Source organism: Triturus cristatus, chromosome 12 (assembly GCF_964204655.1).
Source record: "Triturus cristatus chromosome 12, aTriCri1.1, whole genome shotgun sequence".
NCBI lineage: Eukaryota > Metazoa > Chordata > Amphibia > Caudata > Salamandridae > Triturus > Triturus cristatus.
The window spans coordinates 610,603,646-610,616,158 of record NC_140595.1 but is presented as its reverse complement, the minus strand read 5'-3'; the positions used below and the strand labels follow the sequence as shown (position 1 = coordinate 610,616,158).

The 12,513-nt window shown below is 40.9% G+C and overlaps 1 protein-coding gene across 1 annotated transcript in view; it reads left to right on the top strand.

Moving 5' to 3' along the window:
- TCF25 (TCF25 ribosome quality control complex subunit) overlaps positions 1-12,513 on the top strand; it is a 722,186-nt gene that overhangs the window by 228,076 nt on the left and 481,597 nt on the right. Inside the window, exon 7 of the mRNA XM_085639175.1 lies at positions 240-370. Within this exon, the coding sequence (XP_085495301.1) occupies positions 240-370 (131 nt within the window). The remainder of the gene's footprint in view (positions 1-239; positions 371-12,513) is intronic.

Genomic DNA, 12,513 nt, shown 5'->3' with positions numbered 1-12,513 from the left:
AAAGCTGCCAGCTAGAACATATGCTAAAATGTAACCACTCATAGATATTAGTGATTTGTAGGCTATTTCAAGGGCTAGGACTAGTGATTCTGCCCATGACATTATCCCGTTGTACTAGGCTCTGATGTAAAGAGGTATGAAAGCAAATTCCTAAAATGTGTGGCCAATTTGTGCATTTGTCTCGCGCACAACGTAGTGTTAACTGTGTTGCATTAACATATTATTTTTTAATTCCCCAGGTATCACAATGCGGCTAATAGAAAGCACAAGGGGAGTGCAGTCCTTCACATTTGAGCACAGTAGAGAGTACCAGCAGGTGCAGTTCAAGTTTTTGGATGCTGTTGAATCTATGGATCCAAATAACATTGTGGTAAGTATTGTAGGGTGTTTCGATGAAGTGTGCACATTGGAGGAAATTATTACAGTGACATTATAGACCTCAAGCTTAGCCCCAAGCTTATTATTGGCGGGCTTGCAGTCACTACATTACATCACCCGACTTAAAAATATCTAAATGAGTTAATTGTATTTTTTGTTACCTTGTTATGCATCCTTGGGTATTAGGTTAAAAGTTATTTCAAAATGTAGGGTATCCTGTCTATGGAAGAGTTATGCTGGGCTTGTGCTTTGTTACGGTCTAATTCTATCAATGTTGTGTGATACCTCGAGTACCCAAATGTTAAGTGCTTAGTTCTATAGACCCCCAAGCTTAAAAATGTTGAGCGAGCATCAAATGCACCATTGTGCTTTTGACTTTTAAAAAAAATAAAATGCTCTCACTTCAGACCACAAGAGGTCTTGTAGTGGCTGCAAGACCTGTTCAGCTGTCCTTGTAATAAATAAAATGAACAAACATTTCTCAGTTTTAGCCAACAAAATAATGGGTGACATTAATTTATGCGTATCTCTGATTTTTACATTTTTAGTACAGTGCAACTTGCATCCCCATTTGTCCTTTGTGTGTGAAACTTGTCTTGTGTGAGAAACCCTCGCTAGCTGCCTTCCTCTCATCCCATTTTCTGATTATAGTAAAACAAGGTGCCACTCTCAAGCAAGAAGAGTTGAATAATGCCAGTGTTGCCTAATGTTCGGAGGTGACCCACCTCTCACCACAATATGAGTAATAGAAAATAATAATCAAGAAACACCAACTCTGATCTAGTTCACTTCTCACCCCAGTGAACTTAAATCACCCTCCCTTGGTGCCATCGCCTGTATTGAGCAACACTAAACCCAGACGTATGTGACTATGGGCCTGATTACGGTCTTCCGTCACAAACGTGCAGGATATCCTGTCTGCCGTATTACATGTTCCATAGGATATAAAGGGACTTGTAATACAGCGAATGGGATATGTTTGTGACAGAGTATCCCATCTGCCATTACCATAATCAGGCCCTCTGTCTTTTTGTTCCACCCAAGATTCTGGCGGGAAAGCAGATTTCACAAGGATCCCTGACTTCTCTGAAGCTTTATCCTCGTCTCCTTCTCAGGAGACTCACTGTACCTCTGTAGGTATAAAAGCTTTCGCTCTGCTACCCTCACAGGTGTGCACTGCTACTCCCTCAGATGGACTGATCTGGGACACCTCTATCCTATCCAGCATTTCAGGAACCTGTGTAAAACTTTATCAGAAATAGTTTGTCCTACTTGCTGGAAGGGGAAGGTGCACAATTCCACTGTTTGCTTAAAAGGTAAGACTGGGGCATCCGGACATGTATGCTACCTGTCTTAATTCTGACCCACTGCACTCTGGCAGAAATAAGAATTCTTGCAGTAACCCATGTTGTGTTAACTTCCCAGAACAGTGACTGATGTCCTTCATGAACATACAGAATGCATTTTCTTGACGTCCCAGTCTTAATTGACCACAAGAGGTATCGGTTTCATATTTCGAAATCATATTTCGAAATCAATGTCAACTGTGAAAGATTCCACCATTCAGCTTAATTACAGCCTCCCAAGTCATTACAACTATCCAGGATCATTGCGCAGCCCTGGAAAGCGACTGTGATTCATACTTGGATGATTGCATTGAAAGTGTTTCTCCAAGAGAGCTGGAAGAGTCTAACCTGATCCTAGGACTTAGTACTCTATTAAGGCATAGGCTTTCTTTGAACTACTCTGAATCCACCATTGTTCTGTTATAGTTACCATTCTGGACTCGCAAAGGCCTACCTTTCCCTGTAGAAAGTTTTGGCCATCAAGCAAACAGTTGAACCATACTTTGTGAACTACAGAGTGCAGGATTCAGTGCTGAACAGTTTGTCAATGCTGGTCCAGCCCATCCAGGTTTCCCATCATATGAAAATATATGATCACCCGCCCTACTTTATATTGGCATGCCCATTCCACCTTCCATGCAACAGATAGCAGTTACAACAAACTCATCAGGTCCAATTAGCATGAATTTGCTGGAATTCAAAATGATCCTCTTAGACTTAAAGGCGTTTATCTCAGTGACGACAAGGTCCACATGGACTATACCAAGAGACTCTCCTGCATAACAGTAGAAGGGGCACTCTGCACAGCTTGACAGGCTGGCAGTAGACCTGTAGCAACAGTGTATTTCCCATGGTATGTTTCTACTTGCACCTTTAGGAAAGAAACATCAGCAGGTGACTTCAGATGATAATGGGTTCATTAAATGCAAATAAAGGCAAGAAAGCCAAACCAAATTTTACCCATGCGCGCTAGAGAAAGCTCCAAATTCTGACACAGAATATTATTTGGAGATAATCATCATGTTGTGGATGGGAATGTGATGCACAGCTAATGTGCCTCCTATCAGTATCTAAGAGCCTCCACACCACAATTCAGTTTGCTTTGTAGCTGCCGAGCCAGAATTTTGCTTTGCTGTAGCCATGCTCATGAAGTATTATTTTTTTTTTAAGTGCATCTTCTTAAGCTCCATCTTGTACTTATTAAGGATACTCATTTGGCCCTTGATTCCCATTGCTACATAGGAGGCCCACAGTGGGGACAGTTTATTTTCTGAGTTGCAAGATCTGCCGTCTCTTTGTGCAGTTTTTCATCCACTAGGTGCCTTTTCTTGTGTGTGGCGATGAATAAGAGTGTACCCCTGACAGTTGTCAAAGCACCCCAGGCACAGTTTTTAGATGTTTTTTCCTTTACATGCGTCTCCAGAAATGCCTTTATTGCCTCAGCTGAGTTCCTGACTTCTGTGACATTGATAAGATCACTGATGACATCTGAAATGGCATATTTGATGACAACACAGCACAGCGGGGGCGTGAGTTATAGTTACTTGAAGTAATGCATATATACATTACAACTATAAAGCTATTAAAACATTCCGCACCCATCAAGGCAGAATGTTCTATTTAGTCAAACAAAGGCCTCACGAAGCCCGAGGGGGTTAAAATTCCCTCGGGCTGCGTGAGGCCTTTGTTCACAGATGTTGCAGTGAATGTTCTACAGTTAACAGCCGAGCGCAGGGCCACGGCTGTTTAACTTTTGAACATTCACAGCAAGAACTGTGAAAAGGGGCTGAAGTCAGTTCTGGTTTTCCCCGGCTTCGCTGAACTGCTTTTTGTAGTTAAGCCATGCTGGGGAGACCCAGGAGCTGAGCAGCATTCCCCCCTACCTCCTCCTGATGCTCAAGTAACTCTGAGCTATGGAGGGGGAAGGCTCAGATGTGCCCAGCAGCACAGCCTCTGCCTTTTGCTTTCTCCTGCCCTCTCCATGTATTTCGGAGAGCTGGGGAAAAAAGGCCAAGGCTGTTTATTAGAACTTTGAAATGTTGAGTGCAGCCAGCCTATACCAGTTCATATAGGCTGCTGCTGCTCCATTGTCTTCAAATGAGCTCTCAACATTCCAATATTCTAAGGCTGCTTAAAAAACTTCACGAGAATAAAAATGCTATGATGGCCTTCCTGAAACATTCTGCCATCAGTTATCTTTGAGGCCATTTGCAAATCTGTCCACACTTTCCCTTGACACTATTGTCTTGATAGAGCTAACTCTAGTATATGTTGCACTACTGTGAAAAAACTTTTTGAATGACACTCTTGTAAAAGTTTATACTAATTCATATGATGGGTGTAGATTTGTTGTCCCTTCTGACTAAAAGCCACAAGGAAAGTAATGAGTTTGCTTAATGTTCTCTTCTGTTTATGACTATCAATGAATATTGTACGATGCAGACACAATGGTTGCCTGTTTGCAGGCCTGGGCCTGCATCATAGGCATTTTCTTTGAAGTCTTGCATGATTCTCCTCCCCAGATTATTTCTTTGTCCAGCTGTTTAATATCAAGAGATAATTAAATATTAACTTCAACATTTGTTCCAAAATGACCTGACTCTATAAGGCAACTAGCAATATAACACATCATGCGAACAAGAACCCTGTGAACTCTTGTAGAAACAAGTGTGTTTTTTGTTTTTATTTTAGCTCTTATTTCATTAAAGCTTATTAGCCTGCTCTTTTCCTCATTGTTTAGTCGTTAGGCACATTTTTGCTTTATATGTATTGCAATATAGTTTTGAGAAAATATTTTTGCTATTTTGCTTAACAGTCTAAAAATAGGAAAACTTTGCCTTTGATATGCTTTTGCTTCTATCCTCTTAGCCACACTATACTTTTCACTCTATAATGTACATACATTGGATATAAAGTGTTCTGGGATCCTTGCATGCTGAGGAGAATTATTCTAAAGTGTATGGCTTCAGTGACAATGTCTATGATGCATAACCAGGACTGCAAGTAAGTAACCATTTCTTCTTTTACCTCAAGCAATACAACCTCTTCACTTTTCTTGGTAAAACATCTCCAAAAATGGCTGTATTGTGCAAACCTTCAATCTTAGATTCACCATTTCCAACAACCATCAGATTTGTCAAAGGTCTTCCACTCAATTTATTTTTATTTATCACATTTCTTTTTCAAATCTCTACTTTAATAGCCTTTCAGTTTTCGACATACTGCATCCAATGATTTCATTCAAAATTGTATTTGTTGTTTTTTAAATGTTTAATTGGGCAGGACCCCGAATAGTTGATGAAATAAAGTTTTCTGTCTCCTCCATACAACTTAGGTGGGTGAAGCCTAATTGTATGATCACTCCCACATTCATAGGGATTTGTGGAGAGAGACTCGACAGATTTCTAGGGACCACTTCAGTCTCAGGCAGTGAGATAGCGCCTTGGGAGATACTGCACAACCTGATTCCAAATTTTACCAGTGTAAAAACTCACCTTGTAAAGCCAAATATATTTTAACATGCATTTTTTCCAACACAAGTATGAGGAAAATGTATTCGGAAGCAGAATAGCAACTGCATGTGGTATTGGACACTATAAATCCTGATGCTGCATGTTATTCTGTGCTCCAGCCACAAACTCAGCACGTCTAGTAGCTTGGATGAAAAATACTGGCCGGAAGCAGTAACTCTGGGCCCAGTATCTCCACCTGTAGTTATCCAATTAGATACATTCAGGCCTGAATGATGCACCCAACTGAGAAGGGGTGTAATGCTGCGACACCATGTAAAATGTTGTCTTGGCTCTTCTGAGCTAACAGGTGTATTATTTATATAGGGAACCATGAACATGTTTTATGCTTTAGAGGCAATGTGTAGTGATTGTTTTATTCTGAATAATTTTAGGTATTAGAATGTGTTTTTTGGAATGCTCTTCTCTTTGTAGTTTTAGTTGATTGACATTGTAGAATATGGAATTTATACTTATGATTGTCTTTACAAATTAGTAGTTTTTTTCATATGACAATGTTGTGGGTAATTACTAGATTTTATTTTTATAGACGGGCAGATGTGTGTTTTAATTGATGCCTTGTTTTAATTACATATGTGCATCTTACGTTTTGTAACAATCTTAGACAAGGTAGTGATGGAACTGGGTCGCACATCTATTCCCTAGTAGCTAGAACAGTTTTAAGGTGCCCATCCGGATAGAAGAACATCCCACTACCTAGGATGCGAAAGTCCACTAGGCCCAAGAGAAGGGTACTAGTGGCTAGAACATACTTTTCAACAAGGTACTATCCCGGCACTCAAAAGTAACAAATTAGTGTATCACACAGTATAGTGAGAAATGAACAGCCTAACACAGCCGTGTTGATGCTTACAGTTTCAACTTTCCCCCAATATTCAAAAATAAACAGTACTGTACCAACAAAGTTCAATCATAGCACATACATGGTTTAATTTGCATGTGATTCAAGATTTCAAAATACATCACAAAAGTAAATAATTCATGAGCATACGTAATTCAAAACTTTCAAAATTCAAAATGCAAAGAAGTGTAAATCATTTCTGTATAGTTTCCCAATTTCTCGTGTAGCAAAAAATAAATGAAAGCGTGTTCGAAGTTCAGTAAGGTGGTGATCCAAGAACAGCCGACACGTGTTTCGTTACCGATGTAACTTCTTCAAGGCTGTTAAAGTAAGGTTATAGAACATTTAAACACAATCTTAGTGTGAAGATACAATCGTCAACGTAATTCACTCCTTTGATGACGCTCATGTGTGTTAATTCCAGTCACGTGTAAAAAAATTAATCCCACAGAGAGAATCCATTCTATCGAGGGTAGTGAAGTGTCCATGCATTAATTGGTACAGTGATATTCACGATAAACCCAATCGTCCGGTCAAACCAAAGGCAGGAAAAATAGATCCCAAACACCAAGTCACCAATCAAAGCATGTGAAATGAACAGAAAGTCCAATAGTCAATGAAGTGAGTAGGCAAGATCCAAGAAACCCATAGTAAGACTTAGAAACGTTCTAATGTATTTGGTCAAGCAATACAGGATCTTACAGTTTTACCTTCTGTTGTATCTTGTATGGGCGCAAAGAATAGTATCATGCCATAGTAGTCCCAAGGATAATTCCAATGCTAGGGCAAGGTGTTTCCCGAAAAGATCAAGATGAGTTTTGTAAGTCTATCCGTATTCTGGAATAGATGTATATGAAATAACCATGTAAGAACAAAGGAATTGGTTACAAATCTATCATCGACAAGTTTCTTGGCACTGAACCATTCACAAACTCGTTCCTGACACCCATTTACCTTGTGTCTGTAAGTCCTATGTGGGGATTAGAAGGAGAATTTCGTGATCCCAAAGATCCAGGGTCTGCAAATCCGAACCCTGGTAGAAGTATTTAGCGGGATTCTAAGGTAACCCAGGCAAGCGCCTAGCAGAGAGGAAAGTAAGAGAAAGGAACAATTTAGATCTCCGGCTAAACCATGCCTATTCAGCATGATTTCATGTCTTAGAAGAACTAACCAATATTCTACGTTATGGTGGAGCCGGCAGCAGTGTACACGGTAAAAGCTTACTGTAGTCTGTTCATTCATAGAACCCCTCCTGCGCAAAAGTAGGCGTGATCAAAGTGAAAACGAGAGTTTCGCAAGGTCCTGAGAACAAGATTACAAATGAAGGAAAAATAAGCCAACATTATGTGCAAAGAACAAAGTCAGTTATAGCGTATTTAAGAAAAGTTCAATGTACTCGACTCATTAACGGGACCCCTTTTAACGCGATGGTATGCGTGGAATCAGTTCTTACCCCCACAGAAGTTCTGTTCAAAATGTAGTCGAATGGGTGTGATAGCTGTCAAAGTCGCGCTATTCAAGCAAAGGTCCATGTATCAGTGATGGACGATATAGGGAGGAAAAAACACTTCTAGATTCCCTTACGGTAAACGAGAACAACCTATAAGGCAAAAGACCCACTGTCACCGAGTCCTGAGAGCAAGAAAAACACAATTCAATACCAAAAGCAATTACTTGGCAAAACAGCGCCCAAACGTATATGTGGGAGCAACTCTGGAAATGTTCCAAAGAGCACAAAAGCAGGAATAAAAATAAATGTAAATATAAATAAAAATAATAATACCAATGATCGATCTTAGTGTATTGTGAAGAAAGCCATGTTGCAGAGAGTTCTGCCGAAAAGCACTATGGGAGGTGCCTGCATAAAAACGATAACATGCGTTAAGCACACTATAACACATTTCATGAACAAAGACAACGTCCCAAGCTAAACCAGTTTACGTATCCGCAATCGGCGCGGACTACCTCGTCATCACTTACTAGTAGTGCTCTACGGTAATTGAGCAAGTCGTGCAGCCGGCGTCCGTGAAGGTGGTCTATGACGATCCCGTCACCTCTATTTCTATCCCAAGCTAGAAAGAGTAAACAGACTCCAAGTCTTAGTTGGACTTCCTGTTCCTAGATTCAAAGAGAGCAGGACTACACTTCCTGCAAATTTGTCCGCCATACTGGAGTGGAAAATCCATCATGGGTGAAGATGGATATATAGTCGACATCTATGCTACACACCTAAAATCAATCCAGTGAGCGCTGGCAGGGAAAAAGTAAATACCCCCTCGTTAAGTATTAGGACTAGGGAGAGTAATTAATCCATACATTCCGTTCCTTCCATCAAATTTATCTCAGGTTACGAAAAACTTTATTAGTCAATCCACAAGAGCCGAGTAAGTTTTCTCTCGGCCCTGGTCAAAACCTGTCTGTCCGTTCTAAAGTAAACTGTAGCAGCCATTTAATGAGAAAAGACATGTAGTGCCCTGTGAGCTGTGTGAGCAAAGGGGAAAAGAACAAAGAAAAGTCTTGAAATAATTTAGACATGAGCAAGGGAAGAACTGTGAGGGTTAATATGCACAGTGTATACCATAACAATTCCAATTAACATCCTATACGTTATGACAACTTTCTGTATCAGGTACAATCAGAGCCCGGGCATTTAATCTCCAAGAAATACTTGTAGTTCTCTATCAAAGTTGATGCCCTGTTCTACGGCCCGTAGTCTAATAATCCATTGTGCCTCAAGTTTTCTGAGATTCAGTGTACGGTCACCCCCTCTGGGGTGATTGAAGGCTTGAGTAATTCCATGAAATTTGATATTGTGGAGTGAGTCAACTGAGTGCATAGTATTAAAATGTACTGGCAGAGGATAGCTCTGGTCATTTTTCCGAATAGCCCTCATGTGTTCCTGAATCCTTTCTTTGAGCGCACGAATAGTACTACCAATGTAAATTTGGTTACAGGTGCATACTATGCAGTAAACTATAAATTTTGAATCACAATTCATGAAGTCTCTGATATAGTGAGTCGTGCAAGTATTATAACTGAATTCCTTGATGCCATTCATCGCCACGGGGCACATGTTACAATGGGTACACCTATAGAATCCTTTTGGTTTGGTAGGTAACCAGGAGAGCGTCTCGGGCATCGGTGGAAGGTAGCTACTGCATAGTATATCCCTCAAAGTTCTATTCCTCCTGTGTACAAACTTGGGTTTGCCAGTCAGGCATTTCTCCTCTGATTTGTCGAGTAGTAACAAGTGCCAGTGCTTCGACATTATTCTGTGGATTGCCTTACTCTCCACATGAAAGTCAGTTATGAGGCCTATTTCTTTGGTATTGGTGTGTTTCTTGCTCGTCACGCTCCCACTCTTTTTTAGGAGTGAGTTTCTAGGTGTGGAAAGTGCTCGATTCTTAGCGGTTTTTAGGACCTTTGATGCATATCCCCTACGCATAAAGCGTTCCTGTAAGAGTTGTAATTCCTGCACAAAAACCTCATCCTCACTGCAGTTTCTACGAAGACGAAACATTTCGCCTAGAGGGATGGCATTGATTTGTGCCATAGGGTGAGCACTGTCAGCATGTAAGACAGAGTTACATGCCGTTTTCTTTCTGTATAGTCTGGACATGATTTTGTTACCTTTGACATAGAGAGTGATGTCTAAGAAAGCAGCATGTGTAGTGCTGAAGTTAGAGGTGAATTTAAGATTAAAGGTGTTGTCATTCAGAAATTCCGTTAAGGAAATAAATTGAGATTGACTTCCTGTCCAGATAAGAAAAATATCATCAATGTATCGTCCCCAATACATGATGTGTGCGGTAAGTTCTGGTGGGCCGTTCATCCAAAGATGTTGCTTTTCGAACATGCCCATGTAAATATTTGCTATGGAAGGTGAGAATTTACACCCCATGGCTACTCCCATTGCTTGCTGGTACCATTCCCCTCTATACATGAAAACATTGTTTTCCAAGACCAATGTGGTCATGTCTAGAAGCATCAACGTATGTCCATAAAGTGTGGCATCCCTCTGGAATAAGGTGTCTTTCAAGGCCCATAAGCCTGCTTCCCATGGGATACTGGTGTACAAGGCACATACGTCTAATGTGGCAAACGACATGTCAGGTAACCACTCAATGTCTTCCAGCTTGTTTAGCAAATCCCCCGTGTCCCTCAAGTAAGATGGAAGGTTCAATACAAAGGGTTGTAAGAAATGATCAATGTATTCCGAAATATGTTCTGTAGGGGAACCCAGGCCAGAAACTATTGGTCTGCCCGGGGGAAACACCGCTGGCTTGTGTACCTTTGGAAGTACGTAAAAGCATGGAGCTTTCGGTGTGGGATTGAAAAGGTATCTAGCTTCTCCATCACTTATTAGACCCTGTCCTTGCCATGTTGTAAGTCTAGATTCAATCAAAGAGTTTATGTTTTTCAAGGGATTTGCTGATAGCCTAATATATGCTTGGTGATCTGATAATTGCCTATTGATTTCTTTATCATAGTCACTCTGTTGCATTAGGACAATGTTACCACCCTTGTCTGCCTCTTTTACTATTATCTGTGTGTTTGCCGAGAGTTTTTTTTACGGCTCTGTAAAAGGCATCGATCATATTGTCTGCTGGTAGTCGTGGCAAATCTTGCACTCCTTCACCTCATGATCAGGATAGAGGCAATAGATGCATTTCTTGTGAGGGTCTTCAGAAAAAAGCCTAAGCTTTCCGCAGGACTCACAAGATCTGAAGAGTGATTTCTTTGTAGTTGACATCCTAGAAGTTGTAGAAACAGCAGAAACTTGAAGAACTGAGCAGAGCTCAGGGAGACACCCTTCACACGACGTGCGGTAGAAAATCTGACAGCCTGAGCCTCTGAGGAGAACATTCTGGTGGGTGCTGTCGCCTGATTGGCTGCAGTTTGGACTGTATATAATGACAGTGATAGTCATAGCTGTGGAAGTTTTTTCCCTTGTAGCTTAGGCTACTTTACTTCCTGGTTCAGGTTACCAAGGTTTTTCGTTTGGTATATGCATAATTATTGCTTTTTTATGTACCGTGGGACTCCCACTCCGACGACGGGGAATGATTCAGGCATGTGAATCTATGAAAGACACCCCAAATACTGGAGAAATATCAGATCCTCGGCCCGCAATGTAAAGAATTGATGCAGACGATCCACAACCAGCTCAATACGGAGACTGCGGTGGCAGAATCTCCTGACCATGTACAAATTGTCAATTTGTCGAATTACAAATTATCTAAATGTGAGGAAACAGCTCTTATGAAAGGGTTGAGCTTTTGTCCAACTAGTAAACCGGATTTTGTCAATATCCACGTGGACCTTTATAAATTTGTGAGAAAGATAAAACTCATAAAACATTTTGAGGAGAACCAGACTCCCATGTCTTGCCCTGACCCGGTGACCACACCGTGTAATAAAACTATTGGTGATATTGCAAATGTACATTTATTGTCTTCTCTAAACGACGATTCCATTTCTATGTCGAATGTTCTGGGAGATCTGGGCATAGAAATGAACACTAGTTGGGACAGTGGGCTGAGGATTGCTTCACAGTTTGTGCCACGACTACCAGCAGACAATATGATCGATGCCTTTTACAGAGCCGTGACAAAAGATCTGCATGCTCTTGGGGATAAACTAAGGCAGACACACAAACATTACAGATACAATCTTACGAAATCCGAATATCAGTCCCTAAAAAAACTCTCGGCAAACACACAGATAATAGTAAAAGAGGCAGACAAGGGTGGTAACATTGTCCTAATGCAACAGAGTGACTATGATAAAGAAATCAATAGGCAATTATCAGATCACCAAGCATATATTAGGCTATCAGCAAATCCCTTGAAAAACATAAACTCTTTGATTGAATCTAGACTTACAACATGGCAAGGACAGGGTCTAATAAGTGATGGAGAAGCTAGATACCTTTTCAATCCCACACCGAAAGTTCCATGCTTTTACGTACTTCCAAAGGTACACAAGCCAGCGGTGTTTCCCCCGGGCAGACCAATAGTTTCTGGCCTGGGTTCCCCTACAGAACATATTTCGGAATACATTGATCATTTCTTACAACCCTTTGTATTGAACCTTCCATCTTACTTGAGGGACACGGGGGATTTGCTAAACAAGCTGGAAGACATTGAGTGGTTACCTGACATGTCGTTTGCCACATTAGACGTATGTGCCTTGTACACCAGTATCCCATGGGAAGCAGGCTTACGGGCCTTGAAAGACACCTTATTCCAGAGGGATGCCACACTTTATGGACATACGTTGATGCTTCTAGACATGACCAAATTGGTCTTGGAAAACAATGTTTTCATGTATAGAGGGGAATGGTACCAGCAAGCAATGGGAGTAGCCATGGGGTGTAAATTCTCACCTTCCATAGCAAATATTTACATGGGCATGT